This window comes from Pelophylax lessonae (assembly GCF_965119305.1).
Source record: "Pelophylax lessonae genome assembly, chromosome: 6".
In the NCBI taxonomy this organism is placed as follows: Eukaryota; Metazoa; Chordata; class Amphibia; order Anura; family Ranidae; genus Pelophylax; species Pelophylax lessonae.
Window position 1 is genome coordinate 311,944,100 of NC_138773.1, and position 20,969 is coordinate 311,965,068.

The 20,969-nt window shown below is 45.3% G+C and overlaps 1 protein-coding gene across 1 annotated transcript in view; it reads left to right on the forward strand.

Annotated features, from left to right (window-relative positions):
• The window catches only part of XRCC5 (X-ray repair cross complementing 5), a 157,767-nt gene that overhangs the window by 81,665 nt on the left and 55,133 nt on the right, over nt 1-20,969 (forward strand). Inside the window, exon 13 of the mRNA XM_082261803.1 lies at nt 9,829-10,025. Coding sequence (XP_082117929.1) covers nt 9,829-10,025 — 197 coding nt within the window. The remainder of the gene's footprint in view (nt 1-9,828; nt 10,026-20,969) is intronic.

Consider the following 20,969-nt stretch of genomic DNA (forward strand, 5'->3'; position numbering starts at 1 on the left):
CCACATAGTGTAAAAAGGCTTATTGATCCGGTCTTCTCTGATCCTCCCCTTCTTCCACTGTCCACAATCCATCTGCTGATAGTAAATAGCCAAACTGCACATTCTCAGTTTGGTGTGTATTGCTAGAGTTTTTATTTTTTTCTTGGGAGGGTGCATGTGATCAGCACAGGGCCAATCAGCACTGTCCAGACAGAGGGTCAGGGGGCCTGCAGCCTCATAGGACAGTCAGAGGAGAATAAAAACTCCTCATGCAAGCTTTAACCAGACACTGATAGAAGTCACAAGACTGCTATATACTGCTGATGAGAAAAGGTATTTAGCAGTTTACATTTGCTAAAAAATAACCAGATATAGTGACTGCAAGCTCCTGGGGAGACCAGATATAGTGACTGCAGGCTCCTGCGGAGACCGGATATAGTGACTGCAGGCTCCTGCGGAGACCGGATATAGTGACTGCAGGCTCCTGCGGAGACCGGATATAGTGACTGCAGGCTCCTGCGAAGACCAGATATAGTGACTGCAGGCTCCTGCGGAGACCAGATATAGTGACTGCAGGCTGCTGGGGAGACCAGATATAGTGACTGCAGGCTGCTGGGGAGACCAGATATAGTGACTGCAGGCTCCTGGGGAGAGCAGATATAGTGACTGCAGGGCTCCTGGGGGAGAGCAGATAAAGTGACTGCAGGCTCCTGGGGGAGAGCAGATATAGTGACTGCAGGCTCCTGGGGAGAGCAGGTATAGTGACTGCAGGCTGCTGGGGAGAGCAGATATAGTGAATGGAGGCTCCTGGGGAGACCAGATATAGTGACTGCAGGCTCCTGGGGGGACCAGATATAGTGACTGCAGGCTCCTGGGGAGACCAGATATAGTGACTGCAGGCTGCTGGGAAGACCAGATATAGTGACTGCAGGCTCCACCACATAGGCACACGTTAACCCTTTGATCGCCCCTAATGCTAACCGCTTCCCAGCCAATGTCTTTAGTACAGTGACGGGGGCTATTCCATAGGTCAAGTGGTTAAAGTGATATTAAAGGTGTTACAGTTACAGTCCATCCAGAAAGTATTTATAGCGCTTCACTTTTTCCACATTTTGTTATGTTACAGCCTTATTCCAAAATTGGTTAAATTCATTCTTTTCCTCAAAATTCTACAAACAACCCCCCATAATGACAACGTGAAAGAAGTTTGTTTGAAATCTTTGCAAATTTATTAAAAAAAAAAAAAAAATCCCATGTACATAAGTATTCACACCCTTTGCTCAATACTTTGGTGAAGCACCTTTGGCACCAATTACAGCCTCAAGTCTTTTTGAGTATGATGCTACAAGATTGGCACACCTATTTTTGGGCAGTTTCTCCCATTCTTCTTTGCAGGACCTCTCAAGCTCCATCAGGTTGGATGGGGAGCGTCGGTGCACAGCCATTTTCATATCTCTCCAGAGATGTTCAATCGGGTTCAAGTCTGGGCTCTAGATGGGCCACTCAAGGACATTCACAGAGTTGTCCCATAGCCACTCCTTTGTTATCTTGGCTGTGGGCTTAGGGTCGTTGTCCTGTTGGAAGATGAACCTTCGCCCCCAGTCTGAGGTCCATAGCGATCTGGAGCAGGCTTTCATCAAGGATGTCTCTGTACATTGCGGCATTCATCTCTCCTTCAATCCTGACTAGTCTCCCAGTTCCTGCCACTGAAAAACATCCCCACAGCATGATGCTGCCACCACCATGCTTCACTGTAACTAAGCCCGTTTTTTTTTTTTTGTTTAACCACTTCCTTACCGCATATAACGTCCTGGGCTTTAAGTGGGGATATCTGAATGATGTTTTGGAGGGGGTTACGGCGCTCAACCAAACCACATGCATAAATGAAAACATTTATTATATATAAATAAATCATGAAAAGTAATGCCTGATTTTTCAAATGGTTAATACCAAAACAAAAAATATAATTATAAAAAATTGCAATATGTCATGCAAAAGCGATAGTGGTGCATAAAAATGGTTAAATAAAAGTGTCTGGTGCAAACGCCAGCAAGAGATATCGCAATCTCAAAAACAGCTGGTGAGTATCCTGAGGCTTGATAGAAGAATTTAATTTCACCTTCACTCTTTCACCCAGTGAGTGCAAGATTTACTGCTTACCAGAAATAATGGACCCCTTAATTCACATACAATTAAATTGTCACCATATAAAATTAATTTATTATTCATTAGCGCAGGTTGTTTGGTGTCCAACACCAATCTTTTTTTTTTTTCCCACTATGTCTGAATGATGGGTGCAGCTGCAGGCATCATTCAGATATTTTTTCAGTCGGCGATTCCTCCCCCTCCTCCCGCTGCCCTCCGGTGCTTCTACCGGCTCGCCCGTGCAATCGGCGTGCCGGAGAATGAAATCGGCTGCCGGCGGAAGTACACCATAGAGTCTGCTGAGGACCAGATGGTCCCCGGCAGTCTCTATGACTCTCGGAGGCCCGGGCACGATGTGATGATGTCACGCCCGGCCTGGCAGTTGTCAATACTGCCGTGATCTCGGGTGCATAGCCGAGATCAAATTTTTTTTTTTTTTTTTTTTATGTCAGGCTTTCTAGCCTGTAGGAGAGATCTGAGGTCTTATTGACCCCAGATCTCCCCATAAAGAGGACCTGTCATTCACTATTCCTATTTCAAGGGATGTTTACATTCCTTGTAATAGGAATAAAAGTGATCAAAAAATAAATGGAGAAAGTGTAAAACTAAGAAAATAAAATAAAAAAAAATGAAAGAATAATTTTTTAAAGTCCCCCTGTCTCGCACGCAGAAGCGAACGCATGCCTACGTCGTGGCCACATATGTAAACGGCGTTCAATCCATACATGTGAGGTATTGTTGCGAACGTTGGAGTGAGAGCAACAATTCTAGCCTAAGACCTTCTCTGTAACTCTAAACCGGTAACCTGTAAAAACATTTTAAAGCGTTGCCTATGGAGATTTTTAGTACCGAAGTTTGGCGTCATTCCACGAGTGTGCGCAATTTTAAAGTGTGACATGTTGGGTATCTATTTACTTGGCGTAACATTATCTTTCACATTATGGGAAAAAAAATTGGGCTAACTTTAGTGCTTTGTTTTTTTTTTTAATTCATAAAACTTTTTTTCCCCAAAAAATCCCATTTGAACAAAATTTCTGCGCAAATACTGTGACCTAAAAAGTTGCAATGACCGCCATTTTATTCCCTAGGGTCTCTGATAAATAAATATATATATATATAATGTTTGGGGGTTCTGAGTAATTTTCTAGCAAAAAAAATTATGATTTTTACATAGACTAGGCAATAGCATGCAATGTCAAGCGGCAGCTGCCAAAGCCAGCAGAGTATTAGCATGCATAAAGAAGGGGATGTTTTCCAGAGATAAAACTATCATCCTACCACTTTATAAAACTCTGGTCCGACCGCATCTGGAGTATTCTGTCCAGTTCTGGTCACCAGTCCTCAGGAGGGATGTGTTGGAGCTGGAGAGAGTCCAGAGAAGGGCAACTAAACTAATTAGAGGATTGGAGGACCTTAATTATGAAGAGTGTCTGCAATCGCTCGATTTATTCTCCCTGGAGAAGAGACGCCTGAGAGGGGACATGATAGCAATTTATAAATATCTCAGTGGTGATCTCAGCATAGAAAAAAAGCTATTCAGTCGCAAGGATTGCATGAGGACTCAAGGGCATACAATGCGTTTAGAGGAGAAGCGTTTTAACCTTAGACAACGTGGGGGGTTCTTTACCGTTGGGGCTACAAGATTGTGGAATTCTCTACCACAAGAGGTGGTTTCTGCGGGAAGTATGGTGGCTTTCAAAAGACTCTCAAAGATCAGAACATTCAGGGCTATGTGAGATGATTACAGCCACACACACCTACACAGGTTGAACTGGATGGACTATTGTCTTTATTCAACCTCACCTACTATGTAACTACATGTAGGAGTGTAGGAGCGGAGTGCCAGAAATCACCCGGTATGGAAGTGGTTAAAGATGCACAAAGGATGACAATTAGCAAGGTGCATTAACCTTTTAGATCTTAAAAGAGTTGTAAAAGGGAGGAAGGGGGGAGAAGTTAAGGTAAAAGCAGTAAGGGAAAAACTAAAAAATGCGTAGAGGATGAGGTGGGGGAGGGAAGGAAAGGGTAGAGAAGGGTAACTATAAAGGTTGCGTAGTGTCAAGGCGGAACCTCTGTTTTTAATGCACACTGTTAGATAATTTAGTTGGTTGCAGGCTGGTCAGTAAGTTGAGCTGGGAATTTTTTATGCTTTTGACATAAGACACATAGGGCTGCTGCTTGGCCCCGCCCCACTCTCTCCTCACTGGCTGTGCTTGACAGCAGTGGGGGCTAATGGCTCTCGCTACTGTCTCAGCCAATGAGGAGAGCGAGAGAGACCCGGGAAGGCTGAGGCTCCCATTCACATTGCTGGATCAAGAGGGGGCTCAGGTAAATATTTAGGGTGGGGGGGGGGCGCTGTGGGGAAAGCAACACAAGGAAGGTTTTTGACCTTCAGCCTTTGCAACCACTTTAAAGAGGATCCCCTCCACCCCCATCCCGGGGTTTCTTTTAAATTGCCCCTTCTTATCTGGCATGGTGGGTTGAGTTGGATTAGCATTATAGGTCCCCTGAATGAAAATTTTGGTGCCAAAACCAAAAATGCAGGATGCACTTGGCTGAAAACCGAAAATGACCGTTTTTAAAATAAATGTATATTTTTATATATAATTGTATTTCAATTTTTTATATTTCAAGACGCCCAACAAGCAAAACCCCATTCATTTCATTGGCCCCTGTTCACATATGAGCGTTTTGTCACCTGAAGCTCAAAAGAGTACATGAGCTTCTTTTTTGGCAGATTACAAGCATTTTTGTTAGATGTCAATGCCTTCCTCCAAACGCCTTAAAAAACGCCTGAAAAACGCCCCCCAAAAAAACACCTGGAAATTATATGCTCAGGTGTGAATGGAGCCTTAGAGAGATTAGCACTTTCAACGACAAGTCCCATATAACCTCTCAGTCCTCAGGGTCTAGCTCGGGAGCTTCACCAACAATCGCTGGAAAAGTGCTGAGAGCTCCGGTAACGATACTCTGAGGAGATGTGCATAGAGGGCAGGGGTGTAACTACAGGGGGTGCAGGGGTTGCAATTGCAACCGGGCCCCATGCTCCAGGGGTCCTGTGCGGCTCCCCTGTACACCTGGATAGGAGGGGTGGTGGGGGCAGCATGTAGAGAAATCACTGTCCTCCTTTCTACTTCTGTAGCTGCAGCAGGAGAATGGAGGAGATTGGTTCCTCTGTATGCTGCCCCCGCCACTCCTCCTATCCAGTTCACTTGTGTTCTGCTGTCTCTGGGCCCCTGTGTGCTCCCCTGGTTCCCCCCCCCCTACTGTGCTGTCCGTCCGTCCCCCGTGCTCCCTTCCCTCTCCTGCCGTCTGCTGCAGGGGATGTGTCAAAATAGAGAACCAGGAAGAGGCCAGTAAATATGTAATTTACCAGCTCCTTCCTTTTCTGAATGAACAGAGTCATAGTCAGTGACATTGTAAAAAAAAAATAAAATGATAAAAAATAATACAATTAAAAAAAACACCAAAAAAATAAAAATGACTGACACCAGTGGGTGAGCTTCCAGGATCACAAAGGTCACACTTGCGACCGGGCCCTGGCATTCCCCCACCGTGGGGAGGACCCAAGATGGTAGGAAGGGGGCCCACTGCAGAACTTGTGAAAGGGTCCCACTGCGGAACCGTAATAAAGGGCCCCGCAACAAGAGTAAAGAGCCCCAGGATCAGTGGGAAGAGCCCCAGGATCAGTGAGAAGAGCCCCAGGGCCCTTTATGGTTTCTTGCACCGGGGCACTGAAGGTTCTAGTTACCCCTCTGATAGATGGTGGAGGTGGGCTTCTCTGAACATCCGTAACTTGTAATTCTTTCAAGATCTGAGGCCACCAGCTGAGCCTTTCCCGAGGGGAGTTGGCTTTTGAAAGCATGGGAGAACTGTAGGTTTCGAAATAGGTATGATGGGGGAATATTGTTGTTAAAAACAAAATTCTCGATGGGGTGGATTGATAGATCTGACGTTGCATCTTTCGTTATTTGATATGGAATTTGGTCCATGTCACAGGGTGCGGAAGCCTACCTATGTTATGTGTTTTGATGTTTTTTTGAGTCCCATTCCCCGCAAAATAATTATCCATTACCATTATCGGTACCCTTTTATTTTATCGGCAAAGTGCCTATAACACCATTATTGCCTGATATGTTTCGGCGGCCAAAATTTGTGTAGCTAGATACATATTGGCCTAGATTTATGAAGAAATTAGATTTTTTTTTACATATTTTTTTGGATGTGTTTTACAGTAGAAAGTACGAGTTTTTTTTCACAATTGTCTGTCTTTTTTTGTTTAAAGCGCAAAAAAAACCCCCAAAAAACCACAGAGGTGATCAAATACTACCAAAAGAAAGCTCTGTGGGGGAAAAAAAGACATACCGTATATACTCGAGTATAAGCCGACTTTTTCAGCATGTTTTTTTATGCTGAAAAAGCCCCCCTCGGCTTATACTCGAGTCACAGTCTCACTTACCTTTTGCCCGGTCAGTTAGTATGCACTGCCGCCGCTCGGAAAAGCCTGTACACGTTCGGCTATTCCCGGGCAGAGGGCGCATGCGCAGTGACGCAAGGGCGGCGCCATTTTTAAATGTAAGGCGGAAAGGTAAGTGAGACTCCTACGATCCGCAGCCCCTGCATCTCCTCAGGAGATGCAGTGCTGTGGGCATGGTACGGGAGATTCTCCTGTGCCATGCCCGTACCATCTCCTGTGCCATGCCCGAACCATCTCCTGTGTCATGCCCGTACCATCTCCTGTGCCATGCCCGTACCATCTCCTGTGCCAAGCCCGAACCATCTCCTGTGCCAAGCCCGAACCATCTCCTGTGCCAAGCCCGAACCATCTCCTGTGCCATGCCCGAACCATCTCCTGTGCCATGCCCGAACCATCTCCTGTGCCATGCCCGAACCATCTCCTGTACCATCTCCTGTACCATGCCCACAGCCCTGCATCTCCTGTACCATGTCCGCAGCCCCTGCACCATACCCGCCCCTGTTTTGGGTCTCGTGGGGGTCCAGTAGCTGCTGCATTTCCCACCCTAGGCTTATACTCGTGTCAATACGTTTTCCCAGTTTTTTTGTGGTAAAATTAGGTGCTTCGGCTTATATTCGGGTCGGCTTATACTCGAGTATATACAGTTCCTTTTTTTTGGGTACAGCGTCGCACAACCGCACGATTTTCAGTTAAAATAACGCAGTGCCGTATCGCAAACAAAGGCCTGGTTATGAAGGGGGGTAAATCTTCCAGAGCTGAAGTAGGTAAATAAAGAGCCCCTAAAATGACTTGCTGCAGGTGTGTACATGTTAGAATGTATTGTTTTCTGTGAGCCCCTCCATCTGTATTCTTCATCCTGTATAAATCACATCCAGATACTGATACCAGCATTGTCTGTGCCGATCAATCAGTACTCCATCCCTTATTTGTTCTTCCCATGTCTCTGATCACAAAGAGGATGATGCCAACCTATTGCCATGTGTTTTTTTTATTCTTCTCCTCTCTTGTATTGTGTGGAGTTTAATCCATAGATAAAAGCTACAGCACACAGCGGTGTCCATGACCTCGGTTCAGAGCCCTGGAATATGGCGCGATCGATCACTGGTCTCCCTGCTGTTATCAGTGGATCAATCAGAGGCTCGGCAGTGAGACAATAGACACTTCTCTCTCCGCTGTCAGCTCTCGGATTTCTAGTGCAATAATGAAATGTTCCATCTGTTTCTACAGCAGTGCGTGATGCTGACATGTGCAGTAGAGTCGTGCAGTAGAATCGTGCAGCAATATTTTCCTGTAGTCTACCGCAGCATTTCTAAACCTTTTTAAAGTCGCTGCACCCTTTAAAGTGGTAGTATGCCGCATAAAACAAAATAGGCATCAGCCAGTTTAGGTAATAATGTACTAGTATGCATCGCATACTAGCACATTACAACTTCTGGACCGGAAGGATTTGCCCCCTTAATGACCAGGCCATTTTTTGCATTTCGGCACTGCGTTACTTTAACAGACAATTGCGCGGTCGTGCGATGCTGTCCCCAAATAAAATTGATGTCCTTTTTTTCCCACAAATAGAGCTTTCTTTTGGTGGTATTTGATCACCTCTGCGTTTTTTTTTATTTTGTGCGCTATAAACTAAAACGAGCGACAATTCTGAAAAAAATATATATATTTTTCACTTTCTGCTATATAACCTTCCCTAAAAAAAAAAAAATTTTAATCAAAACTTTTTTAACATTTTTGGCCAATTTGTTTTCTGCTACATATTTTTGGTAAGAAAAATTGCAATAAGCGTATTTTGATTGGTTTGCGCAACATTTATAGCGTCTACAAACTCGTTTATTATTAATGACAGCGATCTGCGATTTTTTTTATTTATTTTTTTTTTTTTCCGAAGGTATTTATTTTTAAATTTTGTAGTAAAACACATAACAAGCGTATAACAACCAGTACCTTGAACAGTGACAAGACTATCACAGAGCACTTAGAAGAAAACAAAACAACACTCCGCCAAATCTCGGCAGTTGGAGAAGGGAGGGAAGAGCTCCACAACTATGGGGCCCACCCTGGAACCCGGACAGGGCAGTCCGTAGGACAAAGTCTATCAGGGCTTCAGCGGGGTTCCCAAGGCAAAAAGGACAAAAGACAACCATCCAATCGCACACATTCAGCACGCACACACCATCCTCCACCATCCATGACCCCAGCCCGGGGGGCAGCGATCTGTGATTTTTTGCGAGACTGCGACATTGCGGCGGACAGATCGGACCCCTAACTGACATTTTTAACACTTTTGGGGGGACCAGTGACATTACTACAATAATCAGTGCTAAAAATATGCACTGTTACTGTAATAATGACACTGGCAGGGAAGGGGTTAACACTGTCATTTCTTCAGTGTTGTCACATGAAAAGTTCTAATAAAATATTTACAAAAATGTGAGGGGTGTACTTTATTGAGGCCCCGTTCACATACGAGCGATGCTACTTCGCACCGCGACGCGACCTCGGAGCGGCCTCCACGGACTTCATAACATTGAAGTCTATGGCGGTCGCCTCCAAGTCGCCCCAAAGAAGCTCCGGACCCTTTTTCTAGGTCGGAGCGACTTGTGTCGCTCCTATTAGAACGGGTCCGCAGCTTCCCTATGGAAGGCGACCTACGGCAACCTGTGAGGCGACCAGGTCGCCTCACAGGTCGCCTTAGTGTGAACGGGGACTTAATGTGTTTTATAACAGAAAGTAAAAAATATTATTATTTTTTTTTTTAATTGCAGTTCTTTATAGCGCAAAAATTATAAAAAAGAGGAGGAAGAGGTGACCAAATACCACCCAAAAAAAAAACTCTATTTGTGGGAATAAAAGGACATAAATTTTGTTTATAGCGTCGCACGACTGCATATTTAAAAAAAAATAGCCTGGTCATGGGGGGGGGGGGGGGAATCTTCCGAAATGTCAATTGGGGGGTGTACTTACTTTTTGTGACATACTGTATATATTTGTGATCCGGTGCACAGCTGCCGTCTAGTAGCAGTAACAATGCTGTAGGTCGGTCAGCATGTGGTTAATAGGATCTTTTAGCCAGTGATGGAGCAAATTCCATTATGTAAGTGATAGCTGCGCCTCTGTGATTCACCAATGACTGAAAAGGAAATGTTTGTCACATGATGAATTGTGAATTACCTTCACTTAACATTGTACTTGAGACCTTACAAAATATTTTCTGTTTCTTGCAGTGCCTACAGCATAAGGCCTTCCACCCTGATGACCCCCTTCCACCTATGGACCAGCATCTGTTGGACATGCTGGAGGCTCCGGCAGAAGTTAAAGCCAATTGTAAAGGTGCATTAGCCAAAGTTAAGGCCTGCTTCCCTCTGAAAGAGGCCGCAAAGAGGAAAGCTCAAAAGACGGCCCAGGATATCTTTGAAGATAAGTAGGTGCCGCATTGCGTTCTGCTTTCATTACTTTTTGCTTTGTCTCCAACTGGGTTTGTAGAAGTGACTTCTTATGCACAGCAAGGGTGTATGGCTTCCTGGGGCTGCGAGCTGTTACCCTGACAAGAACTAATCACACTTGCTGTACTGCAAACGTTTTGGATATTCAGTCTTAAAGAGGTTGTAAACCCAAAAAAATTTTTTTTTCTTTTTTTCAACCTGAAAGAGAAACACATAATGAGCTAGTATGCATCGTATACTAGCTCATTATGAAATACTTACCTTAGAACGAGCCCCCGCCGTGCCACCCGCTTACCTGTATGACGGGCGACATATCCAGTCGCCCGTCTTCCGGGATCACGGAATCCGGCCATCTGATTAGCCGGAGCCGCAGTGACGTCACTCCCGCGCACTCGCGCAGGAGCCAACGGTCACGGCACGGGACTCTGAAGGAACGGCACCAGCTGCCGTTCCTTCAGAGCGCATGTGCCAGTGACGTCACTGGCTGCATGTAAGGTAAATGTCTCCTAAACGGTACATGTTTAGGAGATATTTACAGTACCTATAGGTAAGCCTTATCCTAGGATCACCTATAGGTACAAGTTGTAGAGGAGGGTTTACGTCCTCTTTAAATATTCAGATTCAGTCTAGCCATGACAGGAACCGGGCACTTTTATCCCCTTCCGGCCAAGACCAATTTTCAGTTTTCAGCGCTGTCACACTTTGACACTTGCGCGGTTATGCAGCGCTGTACCCAGTCTAAATTTTTTTTTTTTTTTTTCACACAAATAGAGCTTTATTTTGGTGGTATTAATTCACCACTGGGTTTTTTATTTTTTGCTAAAAAAAAAAAAAAAAAGACTGAAAATTATGAGAAAAAAAAAATTTTTCTTTGTTTCTGTCAGAAAATTTTGTAAATAAGTAATTTTTCTCCTTCACTGATGTGCACTGATGAGGGGGCACTAATATGCCACACTGATATGGGCACTGAAAGGCAGCACTGATTAGTGTCACTGATGGGCTCAGACTTGCATCAGTTGCTGGACACTTAGGGCTGCACTGTAATCAGGGCACTGATAGTCACCAATAGGTGGCACTGATAGGCACCGATAGTTGGCACTGATGAGCAGGCACTGAAAGGCATTACTGATTGGTGTCACTGACGGGCACAGACTGGCATCAGTTGCTGGACACTGTTAGGGCTGCAATGTAATCAGGGCACTGATAGTCACCAATAGTTGGCACTGATGGGCACTGAAAGGCAGCACTGATTAGTGTCACTGACGGGCACAGACTGGCATCAGTTGCTGGACATTGTTGTGGCTGCACTGTAATCAGGGCACTGATAGTCACCAATAGGTGGCACTGATAGGCACCGATAGTTGGCACTGATGAGCAGGCACTGATGGGCACTGAAAGACAGCACTGATTAGTGTCACTGATGGGCACAGACTGTCATCAGTTGGACATTGTTGTGGCTGCACTGTAATCAGGGCACTGATGATCGGTGCCCTGATTACCTGTACAGTCTTCCCTGCGAGGATATGCCGCTGATTGGCCCTCCTCGTCTCACACTCTGTCAGTGTGAGGTGAGGAGAGGGGATAAATGGCACTTCCTCATTTACATGTGAACGGCTGTGATTGAACACAGCCGATCACATGGGTAAAGAGCCGCGTCATCGGCTCTTTTCCAAGATCGGGATCATGCCTTGTCCGAGGGACACGGCACTCCTGCGATCACCACGCTGCGTGCCTCTGCGGGCGCCCCGAGAGCAGTTACACTTGGGCGACGTCATATGATATGAGAACGAGAGGAGATCCTGCCTGCTGTCATTTCCCTATACGGCAGGCGGGAGGTGGTTAAAGAGCAACTCCAGCCAAAACAGGTAAATACAAACCTCTAGGCCCATGTATAGGAATTCCATAGCTGCATAGCTGGTCTGGTTGAAAAAAGACACAAAAGTCCATCCAGTTCAACCCACAGAGAACAAAACACACACACAGAAATAGAAAACCTCCATATACACAATCCTATACCCACGGTTGATCCAGAGGGTGGCAAAAAAAAAAAAAAAACCCAATAAAGCATGATCCAGTGAGGGGAAAAAAAATTCCTTCCCGATTCCCCAAGAGGCATCCCTGAATCAACGTTACCTATAAATATTGGTACCCAGTTATATTATGTACATTTAGGAAAGATTCCAGGCCTTTATTAAAGCAATCTACTGAGCTGGCCAGAACCACCTCTGGAGGGAGTCTATTCCACATTTTCACAGCTCTTACTGTGAAGAAACCTTTCTGTATTTGAAGATGAAATCTCTCTTTCTCTAGACGTAAAGAGTGCCCCCTTGTCCTTTGTGATGACCTTAAAGTATAAGTAACTGCACAAGTTTTATTTTAGTTTTAGATGGAATGGAGAGGGATTAGAACACCTGTCAGTTTGTATTGCTGTCTGTGCCCCTGGTTGTGGTTGTAAAGGCACACGGTTTTTACCTTCATGCATTCTATGCACGAAGGTAAAAAACTTTGTGTGCAGCAGCCCCCCTAATACTCACCTGAACCCATCTTGATCCAGCGATGATAGCGAGAGCCTCGTCTCTCCGGGGACTCGCACTCCTGATTAGCTTTTGGCAGCAGCGGGAGCCAATGGCTCCCGCTGCTGTCAATCACAGCCAGTGAGCCAATCAGGAGACAGGGGGGGGCGGAGCTGAACCCGAGCCGTGGCTCAGTGTGTTAATGGGGACACATAGCCGTGGATCGGGAGCGTGCCTGCTTGGGTGCCCCCAGAACAAGCTGCTTGCTGTGGTGAAACCCGGGCAAGAGGGAGGAGCACATGGCTCAGTGTCTGAATGGACACACAGAGCCGTGGATCGGGAGTGTGCCTGCTTGGGTGCCCCCAGAGCAAGCTGCTTGCTGTGGGGAAACCCGGCAAGAGGGAGGAGCGCTGGCGTGGGACCCGAGAAGAGGAGGATCCGGGCTGCTCTGTGCAAAACCAACTGCACAGAGCAGGCAAGTATAAAAAATAATTAAAAACTTTAATATCGCTTTAAGAAGATTCCCCCTCTCTATTTGTCCTGTTTACCATTATCAATGGAAGTGAAAGTAAAAGAAAATCCTAAATTTTGGATTGTCCCAAGAAAAGTTAAAGAATAGAAATCTTCCAATAGGGACACTAGTTCTGGTGACCTGTATTCCCTTCATTTGCAAGGATTTCCTCTCGCTTCCTGTTTGGCTATGGGACAGGAAGTGAAGGGAAATCTCTGCAATAGGACAAAGATGGCAAAAAAGAAAAATCTGACGGGTTATATTTGCTCTATCCAAAATGGGGAAAAAAAGTTTTACCTATAGTTCTACTTTAAAGTGAATAACTCGACACCAAGTTCACTATACGGACCCCTTATGTATTTATACATGGTGATCATATCCCCCCTTAATCTCCTCTTCTCAAGAGAGAATAAATTCAGTTCCTCTAATCTTTCCTCATAGCTGAGCTCCTCCATGCCTCTTATCAGATTGGTTGCCCTTCTCTGCACTTTCTCCAGTTGCCCGATATCCTTTTTAAGAACTGGAGCCCAAAACTGAACTGCATATTCCAGATGAGGTCTTACTAATGATTTGTACAGGGGCAAAATGATATCTCTCTCTCTGGAGTCCATGCCTCTCCTAATACAAGAAAGGACTTTGTTTGCTTTGGAAACCAAATTGTTTTACCTTGTAAAGTAACATACATATAGGGATCTATTTATAAAACATTTATTGGATGAATGTCACACACTTTCATGCAGGCTGGGAGAATTTTTCCCATATCTTTTGTAATGGATTTAATCCTGTGATGATCAGCTCCATCTAGTAGTGACCAAAATGCAGTGGTATTTCAGCACATTTTGCCATATTTGGTCAATCGTATTAAGTATATGAATTACTTTTTTCATTTTTTTTTTCACACTCTTTTACAGTATTTAACAAAAGTGAGTACACCCCTCACATTATTGTAAATATTTTATTGTATCTTTTCATGTGACAACACTGAAGAAATGACACTTTGCTACAATTTAAAGTAGTGAGTGTACAGCTTGTATAACAGTGTAAATTTGCTGTCCCCTCAAAATAACTCGACACACAGCCATTAATGTCTAAACCGCTGGCAACAAAAGTCAGTACACCCCTAAGTGAAAATGTCCAAATTGGGCCCAATTAGCCATTTTTCCTCCACCGGTGTCATGTGACTCTTTAGTGTTACAAGGTCTCAGGTGTGAATGGGGGGCAGGTGTGTTAAATGTGGTGTTATCGCTCTCACTCTCTCATACTGGTCCCTGGAAGTTCGACATGGCACCTATTGACAAAGAACTCTCCGATGATCTGATAAAAAGAATTGTTGCTCAAAGAATGGCCTAGGCTATAAGAAGATTGCCAAGACCCTGAAACTGAGCAGCAGCACGGTGGCCAAGACCGTAGAGTGGTTTAACAGGACAGGTTCCACTCAGAACAGGCCTCACAATGGTGGACCAAAGAAGTTGAGTGCACGTGCTCAGCATCATATCCAGAGGTTGTTTTTGGGAAATAGACGTATGAGTGCTGCCAGCATTGCTGCAGAGGTTGAAGAGGTGGGGGGGTCAGCCTGTCAGTGCTCAGATCATACGCCGCGCAATGCATCAAATTGGTCTACAAGGCTGTCGTCCCAGAAGGAAGCCTTTTCTAAAGATGATGCCCAAGAAAGCCCGCAAACAGTTTGCTAAAGACAAGCAGACTAATGACATGGATTACTGGAACCATGTCCTGTGGTCCGATGAGACCAAGATAAACTTATTTGGTTCAGATGGTGTCAAGCGTGTGTGGCGGCAACCAGGTGAGGAGTACAAAGATAAGTGGTCTTGCCTACAGTCAAGCATGGTGGTGGGAGTGTCATGGTCTGGGGGGCTGTCCCTCTCGCTGGCGCCGACGACGGGGCGCCGTCCCTCTCGCTGGCGCCGATTAGGTAATTTTCTCCTACTGACCACCAGGGTATATTATCCTCCCATTGGTCACAGTCTTCCCCCCTAAAGACTGAAGGACTGTAAACTGGCTCTTTGTTTAGAAAGTTTGGACATCTCTGCCTTAGTCAGTCATCTGTAGAACAGGTGTTCGCATTGGATGGTTTCCCTTTACCTTTTGTGCTGGGGAAACCTCTAAAATGTTGGGTTTCCTTTCACTAATTTTGGTGATAATGGTTACCAATATAAATAGAGGGGTGGAGCTCCCTATTGGTGGCACAGACAGCAATAACATTTGACAAAGGGTTAACCCTTCCCCCACTCCTTCCTAGAGATACATTTCAATGCTAGTGATAGATTGCATCATATATACCATATATTTTATTTGACCGGAGCTCTACTATAAGAATCCAATGGCACAATGTCTCTGACATTTCCAGGCCCGACGGGTTAAAGCGGCTGTAGAATTCTCAGCATTTAACAACAAGAGCGACTTCTCAATCTAGGCGTATAATTAGCTGCTGTTCGGCTAAATGTCACAGACCAATTACAATGGTCTGGCACTTGTATTACAGAGTGCTAAGCATTCCGTCTTTGTGTGTTCTTTTTTTTTTTAATGTCGCTGACGTCCTTCTTGCAGCAGTAAAGAAATAACAGCAGGCAGGTACTGGGGTGGCTTAGACATTAGTCATTGCACCTCTGCTGCATCTGTCTGGTGATACACAAGCTGATAACACGACGTGTTGGGACATTGCTGGGGGGGGGGGGGGGTGTACATAGTGCAGAGGATCTTGTTGTATGAAGTCAAGATTTCCTATGTAATTATTAAGCCCTCTATACTAATTTTTATTGTGTTTTGTCACCAACATTTTGGTTGTTGCTTGATCTACTTCTATCCATGCCCTCTTGTGACACTGCTGGTGCCTGAGTGGCCAGTTGCCAAGCACACCAGCACTGATGCAGGAGGACTTGGAGTGAATCATATAATCCAACATGGTAGACAAGGATAAAACAAAACCTTGGTCTGTTACTAGATGTGGAGAATTTTGAAAAGGAGAAGGAACAGGTAGGGATAAGAGAAAAGGACACTGCTGAGAATCAGGTCGTCTTCAGGAAATTCCGTGCTGATGTCACTATGTAGGGGGAATGGCTAACATGGTTCGGGGGGAAAAGGTCCTCCCCTTTATCAAAGCCACGCTTCCCAAAGACTACCAAAGCCACTCAGCTGCGGTAGATGGCTTGCACACCACGCTGCAGTCTGACATTTATAGTATGATTCTCCAGCTGCTTCCCCGATTAACTGCTTGCCCGCTGATCTCTGCAAGATGCTATCAGCTTCCTTGAGATGTTCCATACTGATATATGTACCTATTCTACATCACATGCAGTGAGTGCAATACTTTGTCATTTCTCTTTTTGCCTAACAGCCTACATTTAGATAGGTGTGCCCTGCCTCTGTTCATGTTACATAATGAAATTACCTGGATGTACTGGGTTCTGTTTTCTTCCAGCAACAAACTGCACCATGGGTAGAAAAGGGAAGGTGGGTCTATGTAGGCGCAGGCAGGCATGAAAACAAACATGACGGTGGGACTATGTAGGCGAGGGCAGGTATGAAAGTGAACATGTAGGTGGGTCTATGTAGGCGAGGGCATGCATGAAAGTGAACATATGGGTTGGTCTGTGTAGCCGAGGGCATGCATGAAAGCTAACCTGTAGGTGGGTCTATGTAGGCGAGGGCAGGCATGAAAGTGAACGTGTGGATGGGTCTGTTTAGGCGAGGGCATTCCTAAAAGCGAACATGTAGGTGGGTTTCTGTAGGCGAAAGCAGGCATGAAAGTAAAGCTGTAGGTGGATTTATGTAGGTGAGGGCAAGCATCAAAGTGAACATTTTAGGTGGGTTTCTGTAGGCGAGGGCAGGTATGAAAGTGAACATGTAGGCGGCTTTATGTAGGCGAGGGCTGGTATGAAAGTACACATGCAGGTGGGTCTATGTAGGCGAGGGCATGCATAAAAGTGAACATGTAGGTGGGTCTATGTAGGCAAGGGCAGATATGAAAGTGAACATGTAGGTGGCTCTATGTAGGCAAGGGCAGGCATGGAAGTGAACATGTAGGTGGGTTTATGTAGGGGAGGGCAGGTATGAAAGTGAACATGCTGGTGGGGAATGTATTCAAGGGCTGGCATGAAAGTAAACGTGTAGGTGGGTCTATGTAGGCGAGGGCAGGTATGAAAGTGAACATATAGGTGGGTCTGTGTAGGCGAGAGCATGCATGAAAGCAAACATGTAGGTGGGTCTGTGTAGACGAGGGCATGCATAAAAGCGAACATTTAGGTGGATTTCTGTAGGCAAAGGCAGGCATGAAAGTAAACATGTAGGTAAGGGCAAGCATCAAAGTGAACATTTAGGTGGGTTTCCGTAAGCGAGGGCAGGCATGAAAGTGAACATGTAGGTGGGTCTATGTAGGCAAGGGCAGATATGAAAGTGAACATGCAGGTGGGTCTATGTAGGCGCGAGGGGCTGGCATAAAAGTGAACATATAGGTGGGTCTGTGTAGGTGAGGGCATGCATAAAAGTGAACATTTAGGTGGGTTTCCATAGCCGAGGGCAAGTATGAAAGTGAACATGTAGGTGGGTCTATGTAGGCGAAAGCCGGTATGAAAGTAAACTTGCAAGTGGGTCTATGTAGGCGAGGGCAGGTATGAAAGTGAATGTGCAGGTGGGTCTTTGTAGGCGAAGGCAGGTATAAAAGTAAAGATGCAGGTGGGTTTATGTAGTTGAGGGCAGGCATGAAAGTGAACATGTGGGTGGGTTTAGGCGTGGGCAGGCATGAAAGTGAACATGTGGGTGGGTTTAGGCGTGGGCAGGCATGAAAGTGAACATGTAGGCGAGGGCATGCATATAAGCGAAAATGTAGGTGGGTCTATGTAGGCGAGGGCATGCATGAAAGTGAACATGTGGGTGGGTCTATGTAGGCAAGGGCAGGCATGAAAGTGAACATGTAGGTGGGTCTAAGTAGGCAAGGGCAGGCATGAAAGTGAACATGCTGCTTTGCCTTACATTAAAAAGAGGTCAAGTATAAAAATGAACATGCTGCATTGCCCTGTACTAAAGAGGAACCCCACCCCCACAATGTTCTTGTCCCGTGGCTCCTCTTCCGTGCTGCGGTTTTTACATATCCCACATGTGTAAAGATGTGCTGCAGGTCTGTCCAAGGTTTTTGGGACCTGGGAGAGACCTGTGGCGAATTTGTGCACATGTGGGGAATTCCTGTTCATGCACACACACCACTAGGTTCTGGGACCTGGTAGATATTGCGCCTGGGCATCCCCCGTACATGTGCCACAGGTCTCAGCCAGGACCTATAGACCGGAAGCACATCTGCACACATGCAGAACCCCAGGGTGAGCATACGCCTCTCAGCTAAACACTGCCTTCTGTGATGTGTTGTGAACTTTCCAGGAAGCAGTGGAGGGTCTTACTTTAGGAAGCTCTGCCCTGTAAAAGGTCATAAATACACTATATCGTCAAAAGTATTGGGACACCTGCCTTTACTCGCACATTAATTTTAATGGCATAGAACACCTTTGGGATGAATAAGAGCGGACACTGCGAGCCAGACCTTCTCATCCAACATCAGTGTATTGACCTCACAAATGCACTTCTGGAAGAATGGTCAAACATTCCCATAGACACAGTCCTAAACCTTGTGGACAGCCTTCCCAGAAGAGTTGAAGCTGTTATAGCTGCAAAGGGAGGGCCAACTCAATATTGAACCCTACGGACTAAGACTGGGATGCCATTGAAGTTCATGTGTGTGTAAAGGCAGGTGTCCCAATACTTTTGACAATATAATATATATTTATAATCTATTTTTAACAAGGGGAAACTTTTTTTAATTACGTAAGCGGGAGGGGGAGTAAGGATAAAAAAAGTAATTGCAATAGGTAAAGGTTAGGTTTAAAGTCATTTTAAACCTCTGAAATGAAAAAGGAACAAAGCATATCCTTCTATAGATTGTACATGCCTTGATCCAAAGCACCTTCTGTGATAGTTACATAGTTTGTGAGGTTGAAAAAAGACATCAGTCCCTCCAGTTCAACCTATGATGTGTGTGTGTTTGCTGTTAACCGTACATTGTATACCCCTGTATGTTGTACATTGTATACCCCTGTATGTTGTACATTGTATACCCCTGTATGTTGTACATTGTATACCCCTGTATGTTGTACATTGTATACCCCTGTATGTTGTACATTGTATACCCCTGTATGTTGTACATTGTATACCCCTGTATGTTGTACATTGTATGCCCCTGTATGTTGTACATTGTATGCCCCTGTATGTTGTACATTGTATACCCCTGTATGCTGTGGTCTTTAAGGTGCCCATCTAATAGTTTTTTGAAACTATCGATGCTCCCTGCTGATACCACTGCTTGTGGAAGAGAATTCCACATCCTTACTGCTCTTACAGTGAAGAACCCCTTCCGTATTTTAAAGTTAAACTGTTTTTCCTCTAGTTTTAGTGAGTGGCCACGTGTCTTATTGTATTCCCTTTCCCTAAAAAGTTTGTTCCTTATGCTAGGGTCACCAGTACAGTATTTGTACATTGATATCATATCCCCCCTCAAGCGTCTCTTCTCCAGAGAGAATAGGTTCAGTGCTTGTAGTCTTTCCTCATAGCCGATGTCCTCCATTCCCCTAATTATTTTTGTTGCCCTTCTCTGGACTCTCTCCAGTTCCAGCATATCCTTCCTGAGGACCAGTGCCCAGAACTGGACAGCATACTCCAGATGGCCGGACCAGAGTCTTGTAGAGCGGGAGAATAATCTCTTTATTTCTGGAGTGAATCCCCTTTTTTATACATCCCAGTATTCTGTTGGCTTTGCTTGCAGCGGCTTGGCATTGCATGCCACTGCCAAGCCTGTTGTCCACCAGTACCCCCAGGTCCTTTTCCATCCTAGACTCACCCAGAGGTTCCCCCCCTAGTGAGTAGTTTGCTTTCGTGTTTCTGATGCCTAGGTGCATTACTTTACATTTTTCAACATGAAACCTCATCTGCCATGTTTCCCACCCCATTATTTTGGGGTGGTGATTTCCGTCTGCTGTCATTTCTCTGCTATATCTGCATGAATTACTTCAGCAGGTTATTTGGACATCAAGCAATCCCAGGAGATGCCCCCCAGCACACAGCAGGTGATTGACCGCCTCAGATGTGCATGTGAGTAGAAAGGAGTGTGTCCTTTCCCTTCACTCAGGTTTCAGATTACACTCAGCTCCCTGCTCTGTGCTGTGCAGTTTGTGATGTCAGAGTCCCAGCCCTCTGCCTTTTGGAGCTGAGAAATGCTGTGTAAGATGTGTGCTTTAGGAGACCATGAAGAGGTGGCTGCAGATAAACAGGCACATCTTATATAGGGGGGTTTGTTTCATCTCTATGTATCACCTCATTCTGTGAGTACATGTAAGGGTTTGTATTTAATGCCCTGAATGGGGATGATGAAAACTTACCCTTGTATATTTTTCTAGGTGGTGAAATCCCATGTAGTACATATTTTTGCACCGATACCGCCACACCGAAAACACCCGTATTGGTGTTCGGGGGATGCTAAGCAGCTTTGCAGCGGCAATGAACTGGTTAGTGCTCTGTAGTCAGAGGCCAGACACGTCAATTAAATTCTGCACTCAATTTCTATAGGGCTGCTCGCCGATCCCCGCGTTTGATTACAGCCTGGCTTCCTGACAAGCGCTGTGATTAGCTGATTGGAAATTATTGATTTCTCTGGCCAAGCACAATACGGCATCCTTCTTCTGTCTGGCTTTGTGCTGTTAACACTCCCCGCTGGCAGGGGCCCGGGTTCTGCTCCTCTATAGAGAAAGAGAGAACCCCACACTCCTCCGTACATCGCTCTTCTATTCTCTCTACTCTGCTATTATGAATCGAGTGATCGGTGTCTGAATTTAGGTTAGATT